Here is a 19,107-nt window from a genome sequence, read left to right on the forward strand (position 1 = left end):
GTATTGCCAGTTATTTTGTGATAGCAGATAACTATGATCAAAAGAAAGAGATAAGTGTTTGCTCTTGGCTGATAGAATCAAGTGTAATTGCCATGGTTCAACACCAAGGAAGCAAGTGCAGTACAGTTTAAATACCAAAATACCGAGGTCGGTGGAATAACTAACTAATCAACAGAATAACAAGTCAGATGCCAAGTCACCTGCCAGCTAAACCAATGACAAAGCAAAAGAAAAACGCCAAACACACTAATAGAAACGTAAGAGAAAAATGCGACTTAACGTACAAAAGCTAAAACTACAGAGTTACAGAAACAGAGTCAATGGAAGAACTTGAAGATGTAGATGCAGCCATGGAGGTGGTGGATTGATCTTGAGCTAATTCCAACAGCCCCCCTCAAGTTGGGCGTGGGTGAAGGAGAGTAAGCCTAACTTGGGTAGGAAGGAAGCGAAGGACGGACCAGGAACGCATTTAGTAAATAGGTCCGCAAGCTGCATTTTTCCAAAAATATGCGAAGGGAGAATGAAGCCTGATTTGAACTTGTCACGCACCAAGTGACAATCTATCTTCAAATATTTTGTTCGCTCGTGGAAGACGGGGTTGGCGACAATGTGCAAACCGGCCTGGTTGTCGCAATATAAAGAAATTGGAGTCTGAAGTGAAATGTGGAAGTCGTGCAGCAAGTAGGATAACCATTAAAGTTCACAAACAGTTGCACCAAGACTACGGTATTCTGCTTCTGCGTCGAACGGGAAACTGTGGACTGCTTCTTAGTTTTCCACGAAATGAGAGAACCACCCAAGAAGATACAATACCCACTGAGAGACCGGCGAGTATCCACACAACTACCCCAATCAGCGTCGCAGTAAGCCCTAAGTATTGAGGAAGCAGAGGCAGGAAAAAAATTGTCCCAAATCTTGACAGCCAACTAAATAATGCACGAGGTGAAGTGCAGCATCCAAATGAACTTGGCAAGGCTTGTGCAGAAATTGACTCAATTATTGTGCACTATAAGATATGTCGGGGCGAGTAAATCCCAAGTAGAGAAGCTGACCGACTAATCTGCGAAATGGTTCAGGATCTGCAGACAAGGAGAGGAATGAGATGCGATCTTCAAACCAAGAGGGAGTGGAGTGGAGACCGTCCTGCATTGATCAAGTCCAGTGTCGGCAACAAGATCACGAACATATTTGTGTTGAGGGATCACAGTACTAGTTCAGGAACGAGCTATTTCGAGGCCAAGAAAATACTTGGCATGTCCCAAATCCTTGATGCTGAAGACCTTGTCCAGATGTTCCTTGACTGCATTAATAAGCACTTCAGAAGGTCCTGTGATCAACAAATCATCAATGTAGCCCTTAACAAATAAACAGTAATCATTTTGGGATTGCGAGAAGCCAAACTGAACGAGCTTAGCAGTGAGTTCTTGGTTCCATTGACGCGATGCCTGTTTTAATCCGTATAAAGAGTGGTTTAACTTGCAAACTTTGCCTGGAGGAACATCATATCCAGCTGGGCTTCCATAAAAATATCCTCATCAACGAAGCCATGAAGAAACGCACCGTTTATATAACATTGATGAATAGACCATTGAGAACTGGTTGCCACAGCAAAAAATACTCTCATAGTGACCACTTTAGCGATAGGGGAGAAACGATCAAAGCAGTCGATCCCTTCGCAACAAGTCTCACCTTGTAGCGCTCTACACTTCCATCAGCATTATGTTTAGTTTTATATACCCATTTACACCCATTAGGTTTCTTACTAGAAGGTAAATCAGTGAGTTCCCATGTCTGATTCTGCTCCAACGCACAAAGTTCATTCCTCATTGCTTGTCTCCACTCCTCAAACTCCTTAGCTTGATTATAGCAACTAGGCTCCCAAACTGTAGACAGAGCAGCCTGAAAGGCACAATGAGGGGACGTGAAGCTGTAATGAGGAAGATGAGTGGCGTTACAAACAAAATCTCGCAGCCAGGAAGGTGGCTGCGTTACCCTTTGTGAACGATGAAGTTGGTTGGGCAATGTAGGATTGACAGGTGAAGGAGGAGCAGTGGAAATGTTAGGAGTACGTTCTTCAGAGTGAGGAGAGTCACAGCTATCAGAGGGAATGTGGGAAGGTAGAGTAGGAAAGAGGAATCAAGGACAAAAGATGGAAGAGGTAAAGAAGGTTGTACAGCTTTATCTGGAACAAATTTGAACGGAAATACTGTTTCATGGAAAAGAACATCCCTTAAGACCAATACTGTGTTGTTGTGTATATCAAACACCTTGTAGCCTTTTTGATTAGGCATATAGCTTAGGAAAATGCATGCAAATGCCCGTTGGTCAAACTTGGTTTTTCCTGGATAAATATTAGAAGCAAAGCAAAGGCATCCAAATGACTTAAGGGTATCGTATTTAGGAGTAGAGTTATGGAGAATTTCAAAAGGGGATTTCCAATTCAAAGTAGGCGTAGGAAGTTTATTGATAATGTGGGTTGCCATCAAGATAGAATCTCCCCAGAAACGACTAGGTAAGGAAGATTGGAACATGAGTGCTCGAGCCACTTGAAGGAGGAGCCTATGTTTTCATTCTACTACCTCATTCTGTTGGGGGGTGTAGGTACACGACTTTTGATGACAAATGCCAAGTGTTTAGAAGAGATGACGGCAGCTAGAACATGTGAATTCGGAACTGATAAGGGTGATTTATCTAAAGACAAATTTACCCCTTGTTATGGATAAATTGGGCTGCCAATTTGGAAAATCTTCTAAAAAGGTAAAAAACTCCCACTAAGTACTCATATGGCAAAAACAACGTCAGCAATAATTAGGGGACATTAATTATCTGCGATCCGGGAGCTTGACTTAAGCATAATTACAACATATTTGCATTTACCAAATACATTATGGGAAAATCTATAAATATGACGGGTTGTATTCATTAGAAGGTAACATTCACGTACTCGAAGCAATACATTCTATCTACCTACTCTATCCCTTTATCTAAACTCTAACTTGGGTGTCAGAGTGTCTTCATCGGGGACCAACCCGACTAGCCTAATTGCTTTTGTGTTCTCAGGATTGCAAGTCTATTTGAGGAATTGATTCAAGTCGCTGAGTGGGCTCGAGACCATTTTTCTTGGATGGATCAGGAACCATTATCAATCCTAACCATTCTAATTTTGTAGCCAAACTGGGTGCGTATCAAGGAAAAAAAACAGTTAAGGTATGGAGTGTTTGGAATTTGTTGTTCATTAGAAAGGTCCAAGTGGCTCTAGAAAAATCGACCATAATAGTTAAAACGTAGTGAGCTCCCGAAATTGTGGCTTGCCTATAAGGTCCCCATATGTCGATATGTATAAGCTCAAAGCAAGATTTAGTTCTAGTATTACTCAAATAGAAAGGTACACGAGTTGTCTAGTATTAAAATTGTGGCTTGCCTATAAGGTCCCCATATGTCGAGTTCTAGTATTAAAATTCTTAGGACTAGGTCGTTGTTCACTCACCTTCAAGGCAGAAGCATCACCCACTTCAGAATACTTAGAGTTCAAAATACCTGGCGGCTTTGAATTTCAATCTTCTAACTCGTATGGGGTTGTCAGGTAGAGTCCCTACTTTAAGATAATCCATAATTTCATCCTTCCAAGGGCAAGGTGGTTCCACAGTGTTGACTTCCAAATTCTCTGAGATCGTTGGTTGGTCGTTTATCATAGCAGTGATTTTTCGATCTTTGATGCTTGATAGAAGTGCTTCGAATTTTGATAAGGAGTTTGCCCTGTCATTTTCGCATCTCGGGACTTCTTGAATGGAACATTTGTCAAAACATTGCATCAATGATTTAGCCTTCTTGTGATATAAAGTCATGGATTTTTCTTTGGTTTCATATGTCCCATCGATCTGTATTGCTACAAGTTGTAAATCACTATACACTTCTAGAATTTTGGCTTCAGCTTCGTAAGCCAATTCTAATCCCAGTATCAAAGCCTCATATTCTGCTTCATTATTGGTTGTGGAGAAGGATTGTCTGGCTGCGACCTTGATCTCTACCCCTCCTAGTCCTTGTATCAATACTCCCGCTCCTCCATTATTGGCATTTGAGGAGCCATCTACACGTAACATCCAGGTACCTAATTCTTGATTTGGTTCGTTTGCTAGCTCCATTACGAAAGCAGCTAGAATTTGCGCCTTCTCAGCAGTTCTAACTTTGTAATCAATATCGTACTTGCTCAATTCGACTGCCCATTTTATCAGTCTTCCTGAAGCTTCTGGTCATGACCATACTTTTCAATGGTTGATTAGACAACACTATGACCTTGTGCGACTGGAAATAAGGCCGCAACTTTTGAGCTGTTACCACTAGGGCCAAAATAAATTTTTTTATTATAGTGTATCTTTTTTCTAGTCCTTGTAGCATCTTACTCTCATAATATACCAGGTTCTAGATTTTTTTTCTTCTCTCACCAGTATCGAACTAACTGCATTATCCGACACAGCTAGATAAAGGTATAACGTGTCTCCTTCATTTGGATTTGCTAACAGTGGTGGTAATCTCAAGTAATTTTTCAGGTCCTGGAATGCCAGCTCATATTCCTCCGTCCATTTAAATTCCTTTGCTTTTCTCAAGATTTTAAATAAATGCAAATTTCGATCAGCTGATCTGGAAATAAAACGATTGAGAGATGCGATCTTACTAGCTAGTTTTTGGACTTCTTTTATTGAGGTGGTTGATTTTAGCTTCAAGATCGCCTCGATTTTCTCTGGATTGGCTTTTATCCCTCGATCACTGACCATATATCCTTGCCACCTCCAACCTCGAACGTACATTTGCTTGGATTGAGTTTCATTCCATATGTTCCCATGATCGCGGAAGTCGCTTCCAGGTGTATCAGATGACTTTCTAATCGTTGGCTCTTCACGAGCATGTCATCTACATACACCTCAATAGTTTTTCATATTTGGTTTGCAAACATCTTGTTCACCAGCCTTTGGTATGTGGTACCTATATTTTTTAGTCCAAAGTCATTACATTGTAACGATAAATACCTCGCTCCGTTATGAAGGATGTCTTGTCCTGATCTTCTGTTGCCATAAAGATTTGATGGTATCCTTGGTATGCGTTTATCATGGAGAAAAGCTCATATCCCGCTGTCGAATCCACCAATTGATCGATCCTTGATAGTGGATACGGGTCCTTGGGGCATGCTTTGTTTACATTTGTAAAATCTATGCACATCCTCCATTTGCTAGATGCTTTTGGTACCACCACCACATTTGATAACCAGCCCGTATATTGGATTTTAGAGACGTACCCTACTTTTAATGGTTTGTTGACTTCTTCCTCGATAATGCAATTTTTTTCGATCCCGAATGTTCTCTTCTTTTGTTGTACCGATGGCATTGTGGGGTTGACATTTAATTGTTGGACTATCACTTCTGGACTTATTCCTTTAAACTCTGATGGGTTCCAAGCGAATAGATCCGCGTTACTGCGAAGGAATGCAATCATCAACGTTTCCAATCCTTCCCCCATTCTTGACCCAATTTTGGTCATTTTCGAGGGATCTCCTTGTATCAGTTCTGTCTCTTTATGTTCATCGATGGGTTATATTCTTTGGTTCTTTTCCTTTTCCCATCCATTCTCGATCAATTCTACAAATTTCCTCTTCTTCTCAACCATATCTTGCTCTTTCAGGGACATATTATACTATCTTTTGGCTTCCACTTGATCACACACCACCTCTCCTACCCCACTCTAGGTTGGAAACTTCATTTTCAAATGATATGTAGAGACTATTGCCCTGAAAAAGTTAAGTCCAGGTCTACCTAATATAACATAATAAGCATAGGATGTATCTACAACAAGGAATTTTACCATTAAGGTTTTTTGCTTTAGTTTGCATCTGATAGACACTAGTAATTCTATTGTACCCAACGATTCGACTTCGCTCCCTCCAAACCCGACCAGAGATGTTCTCACAGGCTCCAATTTGGCACCATCTAACCCCATTTTTCTTAATACGTCCAGGAGGATAATGTCAGCAGAACTGCCATTATCCACTAGTACCTTATGAACGGTAAAATTGGCAATGTCCATCTTGATGATCATAGGGTCGTTGTCTGTTACGATCCTTTCGCCAGCATCTTGGGCTCCAAACACGTGCTCCTGCTCCGTTGCAATGTTCATGATCTGTGTTCCTCTACTCGACTGATTCTCTCTTTCGAACCTTTTCCTTGATCTTCTTGAGTATCCTACTTCTGAGCCTTTGCTATTGTATGTAAAATGCCTTTTACAGGCGCATTTTTCTTTGATCTTAGGTTCATCTTTTCTTCATTTCCTTTTGTCTCCTTTCATGACTTCTTGAACTGCTGGGGCGACCTCCTTCTTCATGATCTCGTGATACTTGGTTTTGAAGTACCTTTGATGCACGAGTCGTTCGATCTCATACTTTAGTTCATAGCACTTCTTTGTCTCGTGGTTGTTTTCTCGATGAAACCTACAGTATTTATTAGAATACTTCTTTGCTGGGGTGAATCTTATATGCCGTGGCCATTTCAAGATATCATTCTTCTCTAACATCAGTAAGGCTTTTGCTTGTGTCATGTTTAGCGGCGTATACTTATGGTATTTTGGCTGGTAGAGGGGTTCTCTATTTCTGTCCTGTTTTGGTCGCCTATCTCCTTCTTTCCTTTGGCGATTATGGTCTCTCTCGCGATCCGAGCTAACCATGTCTGAGTGGGATCCCTTGCCAATGCAGATGCAAATTGTCCTTTCTTTAATCCATGGATGAGAATGCTAACCATCATATCTATCCTTAGATCTTGTACCTCTAAGGTTTCATTATTAAATATTGCCATAAAACTTTTCAGTGTCTCATTTTCTTGCTGCCTAATAGTGAATAAATGGGTTGCGGACATTTTTTGTTTTCTTTTACTTGCGAAGTGGAACGTGAATTTCTGCACGAGTTGCTCGTGCGATTCTATGATGCCGGGGGGTAGATTGGTGAAACATTTATGAGCTTTACCTGTCAAAGTGGTAAACAAATAATTTTGCATTAAGGGGACAAGGTTGCCCATAAAAGATTCATTACCAGATCGAAGGCCGCCAAATGCTCTTGTGGATCTCTAGTCCCATCATACTTAGGGAAGTCAGGCATTCTGAAGTTCGGATTTACAATTTCTGTCAATATTTTGTTGTTGAAAGATGAGTTTCGATGATGAGATACTATCGCCCCCCATCATTTGAGTTCATCTATCTGCTTCTCTAACATTGCAATATGTTTTCCCACGCTATCCAGTTCTGCTCGTGATATTGTCGGTCCTCTTAATTGGCTTAGGTCGCGATTACTTGATCCGACCTCTAACGATGCATGATGACCTTTCTCCGTTTCTTTTTTACTCGTTCCTTTTGACACTATTTCTTGGTGTTTTTCTTTGAACAACTTCTTCTTTGTAGCTTCTTTTTCAACAGGTGTTGTTGTTATGCGTTCGCAAGCCATGATGGCATTTCGTCCTGCTTCTTCGATCATTTGTTGTAATTCAAACCTTGTTAATCGGATAGTTCGTTCCATGGTTCCTAAAGTCGTTTCCCTACCTGGCATATTTCCTCTCGAGTTCTCTTCCATTTTCTATATATCCTTAGGGTGTTCCCATAGACGGCGCCAACTGATCCGCCTGGAATAATTTGACTTTGTAGAGCAATATCGATCGTGCTACATTTTCCAAATGGACCTTGAACTGGACTTGAGGATGAAAGAATAAAATTTGGCTAGTCGGGTTCGTCTTGACGAAGACCCTCCGACGCCCAAGTTAGTATGGATTCAAGATAGAAATATGCCCTTTATAGTAATCAGTTAAAATGATTGAATGTATCTTACCACTTAATGAACCAATCAATATATTTATAAAGTAAACTTTGGATATGGGGTGTAGCCACGTGTCGTAATCCTGGGTTTTCCATCTTTAGATCGGACGGCCCCACATTAATTACGCGTCCGGATTGCACAGCGAATGAGCCTCCACGATCCTAGCCTTGAATCTTGCACGCGGATCTCTAATGTTACCGGTTCTGTCACTTGCTTGAGATCACTGCTTATTCTCCCTCGACCTCTGTCTTCTACACTTCTGACCTCGGCTTCGTCTCATCAAGGTACCATGTCTTCTTCCAAATCTTCTAATTCTGGTTCTAATTCTGCATCTTCTGCTACCTCCCCTCATATGGATACGACCCCTGTTCCCTTAGAAGGTCCCTCTAGGATTAGGTCGCGATCTAGTCGCTAGGTAGAAGAATCCGATCCTGACGACTCCCCCACTTATGCTAAATTTTAGTCGATGTTGTAACATAGTCCTTGGCCTGGCATAGTTAGTACTATAAAGTAACAAATCCATCGCATAAAAAAAAAAACTTTATTCCCAATAGTTATGAGATCCTTATCCCTAGGTCGTTGGATCGCATGCATCGACCTCCAAAGGGCTTCTGCTCTTTTTCACTTCATCATTTTGATGCCGGGTTGCGATTACCTTTAGCCCCTTATGTAGCCCAAATATTGACTCGTTTGAGCCTCTGTCCTACGCAATTGTCGCCTAATTCTATTCGTCATGTAATCCTTTCTATCATAATAATGAGGGTTCACCATTTTAAGCCCAACTTCGATAATTTTAGGTCGTTGTATTCCTTTACGACCTCTAAAAGATTAGGGATAGAGGTTTTTTCTACCTTTCTACTTCGAAAGACTGTAGGTTTCTCGACCCTCTTACTTCTAATGTTGGCCCTTGGACAAAAATACATCTTTATTCGACTACCACCAGGTCGTGAATGGCCTTTCACACGTGATTGGAGCGTAGATAAGCCAAAGCCAGTAATTGAGGGAAGGGGGCCGGAAGGAGATTAGATAAACAACCTTACTTCTTATCGCTATAACCCAAAGAAAATTCTGGTAGAAGAAGTTCTAAGGCTTGCGCATCTCACTCCAGCGCCCCTCCAAGTTAGGGGTTCTTTAGATGAAATTATTCATTCTCTTGTTCTTTCTTCTAAGTCGCAGGCAAAATATTTCTAACTTTATCTCTTGGTTGTAGATAAAATGGTTATTCAAGCTCGAGTTGCTCGACGGATACAGGCAGCCCAAGACAGGGCTGCGGCTCAGGTCGTCCCCCCTCCGATCGTATCAGCCCAAATTGAGCCAGATTCTTCTACCATGCTAGAAAGTGATATTCCTAGGGGTCGAGCCCCTATTGAAGTAGAGAGTGGGGACACGTGATCTCAAGAGTTGGCTGAGCAGAGAGGAAACCTTTCTCCAAATGCAAATATAATATGGTCGCGAGGTAACTGTCCTATGGGGGAAGCTGGACCGAGTGATTTGATAAGACGACGTAGGCTTCGTAGCCCAAGTCCTTCGAGGCCTAGTAAGCAAAGCCGAGTTCGATCTACCAGGAACGATGAGCAAGCAGCAACGACTAAGGCTGAGGAGGAGAGGAAGAACTTGGAGCTTCAAATGGAAGTAAATATAATTAAATTGAAAAACCCATTTTCAAGCCTCAAAGAAGTCAAATTAAATAGTGTTCATTAATTTAATTATTTCGAACGAGCAACAATGGAAAAAAATTAATAGTTATTGAATTATAGAATGTCTCTTACCTAGGTTAAATAGGTGGTAATTGTGTGTTTTTCATATTATTTCAGAAAAATATGAAATTTGGCTAAAACTATTTAAAACAACCATGGAGTAAAATGTTGGGCCAAAAGTCAAGTAAAGAAAATATTAAAAATAAATAAAAATAATTGGAAATAAAAAAAAATTAAAGGAACATGGTCCTAATTAATAGTGTGAGTTGCCTAAAATGATAATCACATGAACAAATGATAGTATTAATAAGTGGCATAATCTATATGCATGCATAAATTTTGTACTAATATCACAGACAAAAAGAGAAAGATCCATAGAAATAAAAAATAAATAACTATAAAAAAAATATTGAGAAAGAATAAAAAATTAGATAAAGAATAACAGTAATAAATTAAATATCAAAAATACTAAATTAATAGACAAAAAAGGTAAAACATCAAAAGGGTGTTCTCTCGTAATATAAATTACAAATAAAGATATATTATAACTATTTTAAAAAGAAGTAGTTATGTCATTTCAAATTTTGTACATATTTAAACCACACATTTGAATGACTAGGATTTGTTTGGTCGGGAAAAATATGGATGTATAAGAAAAAATTGGTATTAGTTAGAAAGAATAGTCGGAGGAAAAGTAAAATGATAATGGCCTAACTTAGAACACAAACTTATGATTTGAAAACTACCTTTGGCATCTTTTATTCTCCACAAAAATTCAGCTAAGCATAAAAGTAAAAGTGCTTAATATATAACATATTACTTATACCACTAATTGAGAAGGTGCAGTGAATATTGGAGCACCAAATTTGCAGCCTTCTACATGGTGATGACCTTTTTTATTTCAGTCTGGATGTTAATATATGTAAGAAGATGAGAGAAGAGTTAATAATTAGTTAATGAATGAACTTGAAGCATTGTCGCCCATGTTCTTTACATATATTCATATTAGCTAATTATGGCACCGAAAATTGTCTTTTTTGGCATTTGGTTTGTTGCCTGCCCACTTGTCATAAAATGCCATAAGAAAAGTCTGTAAAAATTTGCTGAGAATTATCATATTTGAAGGGGTTAATTACACTTAAATCATTTTTAAAATTTTAAAATTATATTCTTTTCTATAAAAGTTACAGAATTATAGCTAGAACACCTCCACAAATGTATTATTTACACCAACTCTTTGTTTATTAGGATTTAGACGAAAAATATTAATATTAGCAAAACAAATTACATACGTTTTCAAGTTTACCCCTTATTTAACATTCTTATATAATAATTTTGTATTGAGAAAAAATTGTAATAATATTAACCTCACTTCACATATATATCTTATATTCAGAATTTAAAAATTATGTATTGTTTTTTTTTTTTTTTTTTTGTCGGCGTTAGCATTTTCCATCCAAATCCTAATCAAAGGGTGTCAAGTGTATTTTTTGAAGGGGTGTAAGTATAATTTTAAAAATCTTTTGAAAAAAGTATAATTTTATATTTTTATAGGGGATTTGAATATAATTAATCTTATTCTAAAATAGAAGTTACGTATTGTCGCTTTTTACTTCCACAAAATGCAGCCCGTACTACATATGGCCGAAGACAGTTGGGTTTGAAAAGATATATAGCAGGATTCAAGGGAAATTTCAGCTCGTCAAGTTTGGTCGAACCTGAAATAATTGTATGGTAAATATAATATACTTTCCATGTGATTGGTGTATAATTTAAAAAAAAAAGTAACAAATCACATAGAAAATGTGATGTACTTACTTTATAATGGATTTGATTCGACCAAACTTGATCCATGTAAGTAGTTTATGGAATTCAATGTGACGAGTATTTGATATTAGTTTGGGTGTTGGAAAATTTTATGTTTCAAGTAATCGAAATAACATTTTGAAATATTACAATTGGATTTAGAAATCAAAAGCAATTAAAGCAACGTTGGAACAAATAACATAAAACAATTAGAAACATTATTTACGATAAGAAAATTAAAATCTAAAACTTACAACGAGAATTGTAGCGTAACGATTCTCAGTCTAATTGAAGTTGTTAATATAGCCGAATCGCAAAATTACTGCTTGCCCTGAAGAAAATATGCCTCCTGTATTTGTAGTGCACTGGGTTCAACGTAATTTCTCATAGGATAAGATGATTATAATTCTTTCCATTTCAGCAGTATACCGAAGAACACCTTGATCAAACACTCAAAAACTCGTAATTAAAACTTTATAACTCAAATCTTTAAAAACAACTATAGAAGCACTGAGAGAGAGGGGGAGAGAAATCTCAACAATAAATGAGAAATGGCATGACTTTATATAGGCATGCCAAAAAACCAACCATGAAGAGGGCAATGAAAGCAGCTATAATGGCCTTGAATTGGCCAAGAGAAACAGCCAATTTGGGTCAAGGAAATGGATTGTAACCACAAGGTGAGATAATGGCCATAAAGAAAAAATTGCTTTCATCTTCAAATTCAATTCTTTGAGTTCCTGTTATTTGAAATCCAAATTCAACAATGCCCACAAACTCATAGATTTGAACTCAGATTTCTGTGATTTGCTTTCAACAATGGTACCTTCCGATTTGAACCACTGTCTAAGTTATCTGACATCAGTTGTCACCAAGTCAAATGGAACTAAGCCTTGAATTTAAGTTTGTGAGTGTGACGACATCTATCACTAACAACAAGCCAACAACTTTGTGTTGACCTTTAGGGTTGACACTTCGGCCATGTGATCTTGTTCATGAATGCTTTTAGGAATAACTTAATTCCTTAGTTGCGGTCAAACAATGATATTCACTTAGTTAGGCGTCTCCAGCAATGTACTGCTAGCATCTCGTCTTACAAGACTTGACCCCATTCAGAGATAAACTTTTACTATACTTGCAGTAGCAGCACCTTCTAATATTTCAGTGGACAGAATTCAGATACAAAGTATCAGTCTATTTTGGTGCTTTGACATACCCCTTACAACTTGTTGATACTACATTGAATCTTCTTTGTGGGATTTCCACTTAGAAGGTTGGGTTGCCATCGTAGATACATCACCGATGGGTTTTTAGTCCCATCGCCAATCTCAAATTATGTACTTATGACAGATTCATCATTTCGTCAAAGGATCAGCCACATTGTCCTTTGTTCCCACAAAGTCAATGCGCATTACTTTGTCTGACACTAATGCCCTTATAGACTTCAGTCTAAGTTGATGTGTCTTTTGGTCTTTTGATTGTGTTCATGACTCATCACCTTTGCTATTCCGGTTTGGCTATCACAATGTACAACAATCGGTGAAAGCGGCTGACTTACATGGGAAGTTGTGATAACAACCCAAATAGCCATTCTGCCTCGGTAACAGTCGTATCTAATGCACATAACTCGACTTCTAATGTAGACCGGGTTATCAAAATCTATTTTGCAGACTTCCAGGAGACTACGCCCCCACCTAAGGTAAAAACATATCCTGAACACCCATTACTCCTGGAGTTTTTGGCTAGCTAGCTAGCATCACTATATCTATCGAGAATAGCAGGGAATCTAGCATAATGTATGGCGAGTGACACCGTGGCCTTTAGTTACCTTAGTACTCTATCCAAAGCACCCAAATGGGTTTTGTCAGGACAACTAGTACATCTAGCTAGCTGAGATACAGAAAAAAATATATCTGGTCTCGTGCCATTTGCCAGATACTATAAGCTCCCAATAATTTGGGAATACCTTAGTTGTGCAACCGGAACAACACTTTTATTTTTTAATAAAGCTATAGAAGGATCATATGGTGTCTTAGCAATTTTACTGTTTGGATAACCAAATTTCTCAATTATCTTCTCAACATAATGAGTTTGAGAAATGACTATTCCATCAGTTGACCGAGTCAACTTGATGCCAAGAATCACATTAGCCTCACCCATATCCTTTATTGCAAACTTATGTTTAAAAACTGACTTGGTTTCGGTAATAATATTTAGACATGACCCTATTAATAGAATATTATCCACATACAGGCTAGAATTTTTATTTTATCTCCTTTAACCTTACAGTGTATATACTGATCATTCTCATTTACAGCGAAGCCAAATGCAAGAATAGTTTTATCAAACTTTCTTGCCACTATTTGGCTGCTTGTTTAAGTCCATATAGGGACTTAACAAGTTTAGAAATTTTATGCTCGTTTTCATGAACTACAAACCCCTCAGACTGATGCATGTAAATCTCTTCCTCGAGTTCACCCTACAAGAAGGCTATTTTCATATCAATCTGATGAATCGGGAGATTATACATCGAAGCAAATGCTATAAGCACCCGAATTGTACTCAATCGAGCTATCGGAGAATAGGTATCGAAATAGTCTATCCCCTCTTTTTCTTTAAAGATTTTAATTTCTTTTTAAAAATTCAGTTACACCTAATAGTAGTACACCCGAGAGGGAGAGATCGACTAGGACTCACGTTCCATCGGAAACAATGGAGTCCATCTCACTTTTGACAGCTTCTTTCCACTTCTTGGTTTTTGAAAAAGCCATGGCATCTTTGATAGTAAACGGATCACCCTTGATACTGTAAGTGCCAAATCACTTCCAAAATCCTTGACAACCTTAGCTCTCTTACTCCGTCTAGGTTCATCTGACGCCTCATGAGTCTGGTTAGAACTATTATGACTAACCCCTACATTCGACATCTTTTCCACATGTTTAGAAATAGATGTGGAGGCAAGTGAATCATCAAATGAAACATTTGAAGGTATTCCTATTTTTAAAGGAAATACATCTTCTAGAAATACAGCATCACGAAATTCGACTATTGTGTTGACCTCAATGCCTGGAATATCTAATTTAATAACCAGAAATCTTAGGACATAACTTGTCTCCACATAGCCCAAGGACACAACATTGACAGTTTTAGGACCCAATTTCTTTCATTTGTGTTCTGCGACTAGCACTTTTACTAGGCATCCCCACACTCGAAAGTATTTGAGGCTTGGTTTCCTACCTTTCCACAACTCGAAAGGAGTACTCATATTGTATTTCAGAGGGACTCTATTTAGAATACGACTAACCTCATCCAAAGCCTCTCCCCATAAATACTTTGGTATACCGGAGGCTAGTAGGAGACTGTTAATTATGTCTTTGAATTTTCTATTCTTTCGTTCAGTCATTCCATTAGATGAAGGGGAATAAGGAGGAGTCTATTCATGAACAATGCCAAAAGTTTGACAATATTCATTGAACTACTAGACTCATACTCTCCTCATCTATCAGACCTTAATCTTTTAAGTTTCTTACCAGTTTGGGTTTCTACTTCATTTCTAAAATAAAATAAATTTATCTAAGGCTTCATCCTTATTTTTTATGAGAAACACATAGCAGTATCTACTGCAATTAGGGGTGGGCAAACGGGTCAGGTTCATCGGGTCCCGACCCGACCCGATCGGGTTCGGGTAAAACGGGGAGGCTTTTTCGAATTTTTAAGGCGGGTTCGAGTAAACCGAAACCCACCTATTTTTAATCGGATCGAGTTCGATTTTTAAAACCAAACCCGATTAACCCGATCGGGTACCCGAATTAAAAGGGGCAAAAATTGAAAGGGTTTACCATTTATGAACCCATTCTCCCTCTCTCTCAGACTAGTTCCCTCTCTCTCAGACTTGTTCCCTCTTTCCTCTGCGCCTGATTCTCACCCTTCCCAGCCAGTTAGCCACTCGCAAGTCGCCGTCGGCGCGTCGCTCTTCTCCCTTCCCAGCCAGTCAACCACCACTCCTCGCAAGTTGCCGTCGTTTGCTGACATTGTTGTTACTCTGTCTACACATCTTTTTCAAGATTCAATTTTGAACTAGAATTCCTTGAATCTTCAACTATAGTCTACAGGTAAGGTTTCTGTTTGTGTATTGTTGTTTTTTACTTTGTGTTGTATGCATATTACTTGGGGTAAAAATTATCTACTCCATATTTTCAATTATTGAAGAAAGTTTTCTACAATTGGTTTCAGGGCATTACGGGTTTTAGGATTTTAGAATTTAGATAATGAGTTTCAGGGCGTTACTGTACGAAATTGCTAATTGCTAATTGCTAGTTGACAAACTATTGTAGAGTTGTTTTCTGTTGATGATGGGAATACAAATTGACTGATACTTGATATATATTCCTGTTTCTTGAATGAGTAATGTCTATAGATTTTGATAGTTGATGAAATGGTGTGTTTGAACATCCTGGAAACTGGATCAAAGTTTAGAAGTGTGTTTATTTACATATCCCCTCAATTTTATAAATAGAAGCTAAATGGAAACTATTTAATGTAACAATACAAACTGTCAGGATGTGTATGTGTATGTATTAAGAATTTAAGATCATAAAAATCTATGAACTGTGTGTATATTTTCATTTATTTTCTGTGTATATGTATTTGTGATTTTTAATCTAGTTCAATGCCTGTGACTGTTCTTGTGTGGAAATGAGAGATAACAAAGAGAGTGCATATATGAGCATCCATATAGAGCGAGTAGGAGTTAATGAAAACAATTCAAAAAGTAATGTAAGTTTCCAGTTGTAGTTTTTCCCTATGTTTTCTCGATTAAACAAGAATTATTTAGGGTTAGTTGTGCTTTACATTACATCAACTGTTTGAGTATATATCTCAGATTCTCAGACATGATTTTATATATCCATAATCTTATATTCTCAGACTATCTTGTGTATCATAATTCTTACATGTGGATGTTTTAATCTTGCAGATGTCAAATTCTCAATCTCAATCTTCACCTACTGTAGACTTATCAGATGCTCAAGATCAAGGCATAAATATGAACATGGTTCATAATCAGGTCATTGGTGATCATGTTGATAATCTTGACTTTGATTTTGATAAGGGTATGGATAATATGTCAGAGGATGAGGACGATATTCCACTTGATTCTAAGAAAAGAAAAAAGAGGGTAGTGACTTCTAGATCACCTTGGTGGGATCATTTTTATAAATTTTACTGTGAAAAGGATAAAGTACAAAAAGCTAGATGTAAATATTGTAGTAGGGAAATCAAAGCCGATCCAAAAGTACATGGAATTAGGCCTCTAAAGAACCACTTTGAATCCTGCAAGAATAAACATCATGATGTTTCCACCAATCAGACGAGATTGTCTTTTCAATCAATTCGTTTAGGCGAAAAAGAGGCCCCTCTTGTCAATTGGAGATTTGATCAAGAGAAAATTAGAGAGGCTTTGTCTTATATGTTGGTTGTAGATGAGCTCCCATTTAAAAACGGTTGAGAATTCTGGATTTAGACATTTCATGTCGGTGGCTTGTCCAATGTTTGCTATTCCATCAAGAAGGACAATAACAAAAGACATTTTCCATATGTATGTCAGTGAAAGAGCAAAATTGAAGTTATTTATTAAAAATCATGCTCAAAGGGTTTGCATTACAACAGACACTTGGACATCTATTCAGAAAGTCAATTACATGTGTCTTACTGCTCATTTTATTGATGATGTTGGAATTTACATAAGAGAATTTTGAACTTTTGTCCAATTATCGGACACAAAAGTAAAGAAGTTAGTAGAGGTGTTGAGAAATGTTTGCTTGAATGGGGTATTGATAGAATTTTTACGATTACTGTTGATAATGCATCTTCTAATGATGGAGCTATGGTTTACTTGAAAAAGAAACTTGAAAACTGGGGTCAAAATATTTTAGGTGGAAAATATGTGCATATGAGGTGTATGACACATATAATCAACCTTGTGGTTCAGAAAAATGAAAGAAAAATTTGACAAGTATTGGGGATCAATTGAAAAGATGAATATGGTTTTGTATTATGGTGTGATACTTGATCCACATCACAAATTGGGGTTTGTAGAATTTTCCTTTGATAAATTATATGGTGGTATTGGACAAAGTGATGCAATGAAAGAGAGAGTACGGGATGGTCTTCATGAATTGTTCAATGATTACAAGTTAAGATATGGACACACTCTTCAAGGAACTTTAGAAAGTCCGGGTTCATCGTCTAGTCGTGTTTCTTCATCTTCTTCCTCATTAAAGGAAATGTTTATGCATGATGAAGAGAACGAGACTCGCAGGTTTTCTTTACAACAAGAATACATGTTGTACATGACAGGAGGAAAAGATCACGTAAAATCAGAGTTAGAGAAGTATCTCAGTGAGGATGTCGAAGAGTATAGGGAAAAGTTTGATATATTAAAATGGTCGAAAGTGAATACTCAGAGGTTTCCGATTCTCTCAAAGATGGCTCGAGATATATTGGCAGTTCCTGTCTCAACTGTTGCTTCAGAGGCCGCATTTAGCACTGGTGGTCGAGTTCTTGATGCATTTAGGAGCTCACTATCTTCTAAAATTGTTCAAGCTATTATTTGTGCTCAAGATTGGATCCGTAAAGATTCCAAGCCAATAAGCATAGAAGAAGATTTAAGTGAAATTGAAATGTTTGAGCAAGGTACTTTTTATTTTTTCTTTTGTTTTGTTTTATATTAAATTCTATATATTTTTATTTATATAAATCTCAATTCATTTTCTTTTTTTTGTTTGTTTTCTTGTAGAGCTGACAAAATTGGGAGTTGATTCAATCATAATTGATATTTGACTGGACTACTTTGGAGTTTGGACTATTTTGTATCGAGTACTTCACATGTAATTGTAAATTAATGATTAGAATGTAATGACTTGATGGATTATTTTGTTAATGTTGTTTGCTAATGACTTGATGGTTGATGTGGGTAGTCCTCTGTTGATTTCTTTTAATACTCGTGTATTGGAATTGATTGCTTTGGGGGTTCATGGGTAAAAGTTTTGATCTTGGGATGTAAAATTGATGATCGGCGAGTTAATAGTTTGTGGGTTTGTTTGTGATATACGTGTTGACATTTTCTTTAGATCCCTGTGGGACTGAACTGTTTCTCCTGGATAATGTTGTACGATATTGTTTGAACAGAATTTACAGTTTTTGTAACATTGATGTCATAGGATTGTTGTGTTTCGTTCTTCTTCTGTGGTCTTGATGTTATACAATAAGAGGAGTATGATTCTTGTTCTTGTTGATGGATTTTTGTAGAGAGTGTTTTGTTTGAGGTTTATGCTGCAGTATGTTTCTTTAGGTGTCAAGCATTAGGCCGGTTTACTAGTTTCATTGTTTCAGTACCTCTGTGGCTGTGAAATTTGTTCATACTTTGAGGTTTTTATTTGATTGCAGTTGGTGTGCTTGGTGAGTTTTAGATATTGTGCACCTAATTAAGTATTCCTCCAGTTAGATGAAAAACATGGCTTGTCTTTGGGGTAGATGAAAAAAAATTGCATAAAATTACCCGAAACTCGACTGCTGGGTACCCGAATCCGACGGGTACCCGACTAATCGAGTACCCGACTCCGACGGGTACCCGACTAACCGGGTACCCGCCTTACTCGGGTTCGGGTTCGGGTTCGGGTTCGGGTTCGGGTAGTGTTATACACTACCTGACGAGTCGGGTACCCAACCCGATAAACCCGACCCAACGCCCACCCCTAACTG

The 19,107-nt window shown here is 37.9% G+C and overlaps 1 protein-coding gene across 1 annotated transcript; it reads left to right on the plus strand.

The window, feature by feature from the left end:
* Nucleotides 1-17,335: 17,335 nt before the first annotated feature.
* On the plus strand, nucleotides 17,336-18,186 carry LOC148787127 (zinc finger BED domain-containing protein RICESLEEPER 1-like). The gene is made up of 2 exons (XM_088883255.1): nucleotides 17,336-18,039; nucleotides 18,143-18,186. The coding sequence occupies exons 1-2, from the start codon at nucleotides 17,340-17,342 to the stop codon at nucleotides 18,184-18,186; spliced, it is 744 nt and encodes a 247-aa protein (XP_088739381.1). The 5' UTR covers nucleotides 17,336-17,339.
* Nucleotides 18,187-19,107: the final 921 nt, after the last annotated feature.

This window comes from Sesamum indicum, linkage group LG8 (assembly GCF_026168435.1).
Source record: "Sesamum indicum cultivar Baizhima isolate 11 linkage group LG8, ASM2616843v1, whole genome shotgun sequence".
Classification (NCBI taxonomy): domain Eukaryota; kingdom Viridiplantae; phylum Streptophyta; class Magnoliopsida; order Lamiales; family Pedaliaceae; genus Sesamum; species Sesamum indicum.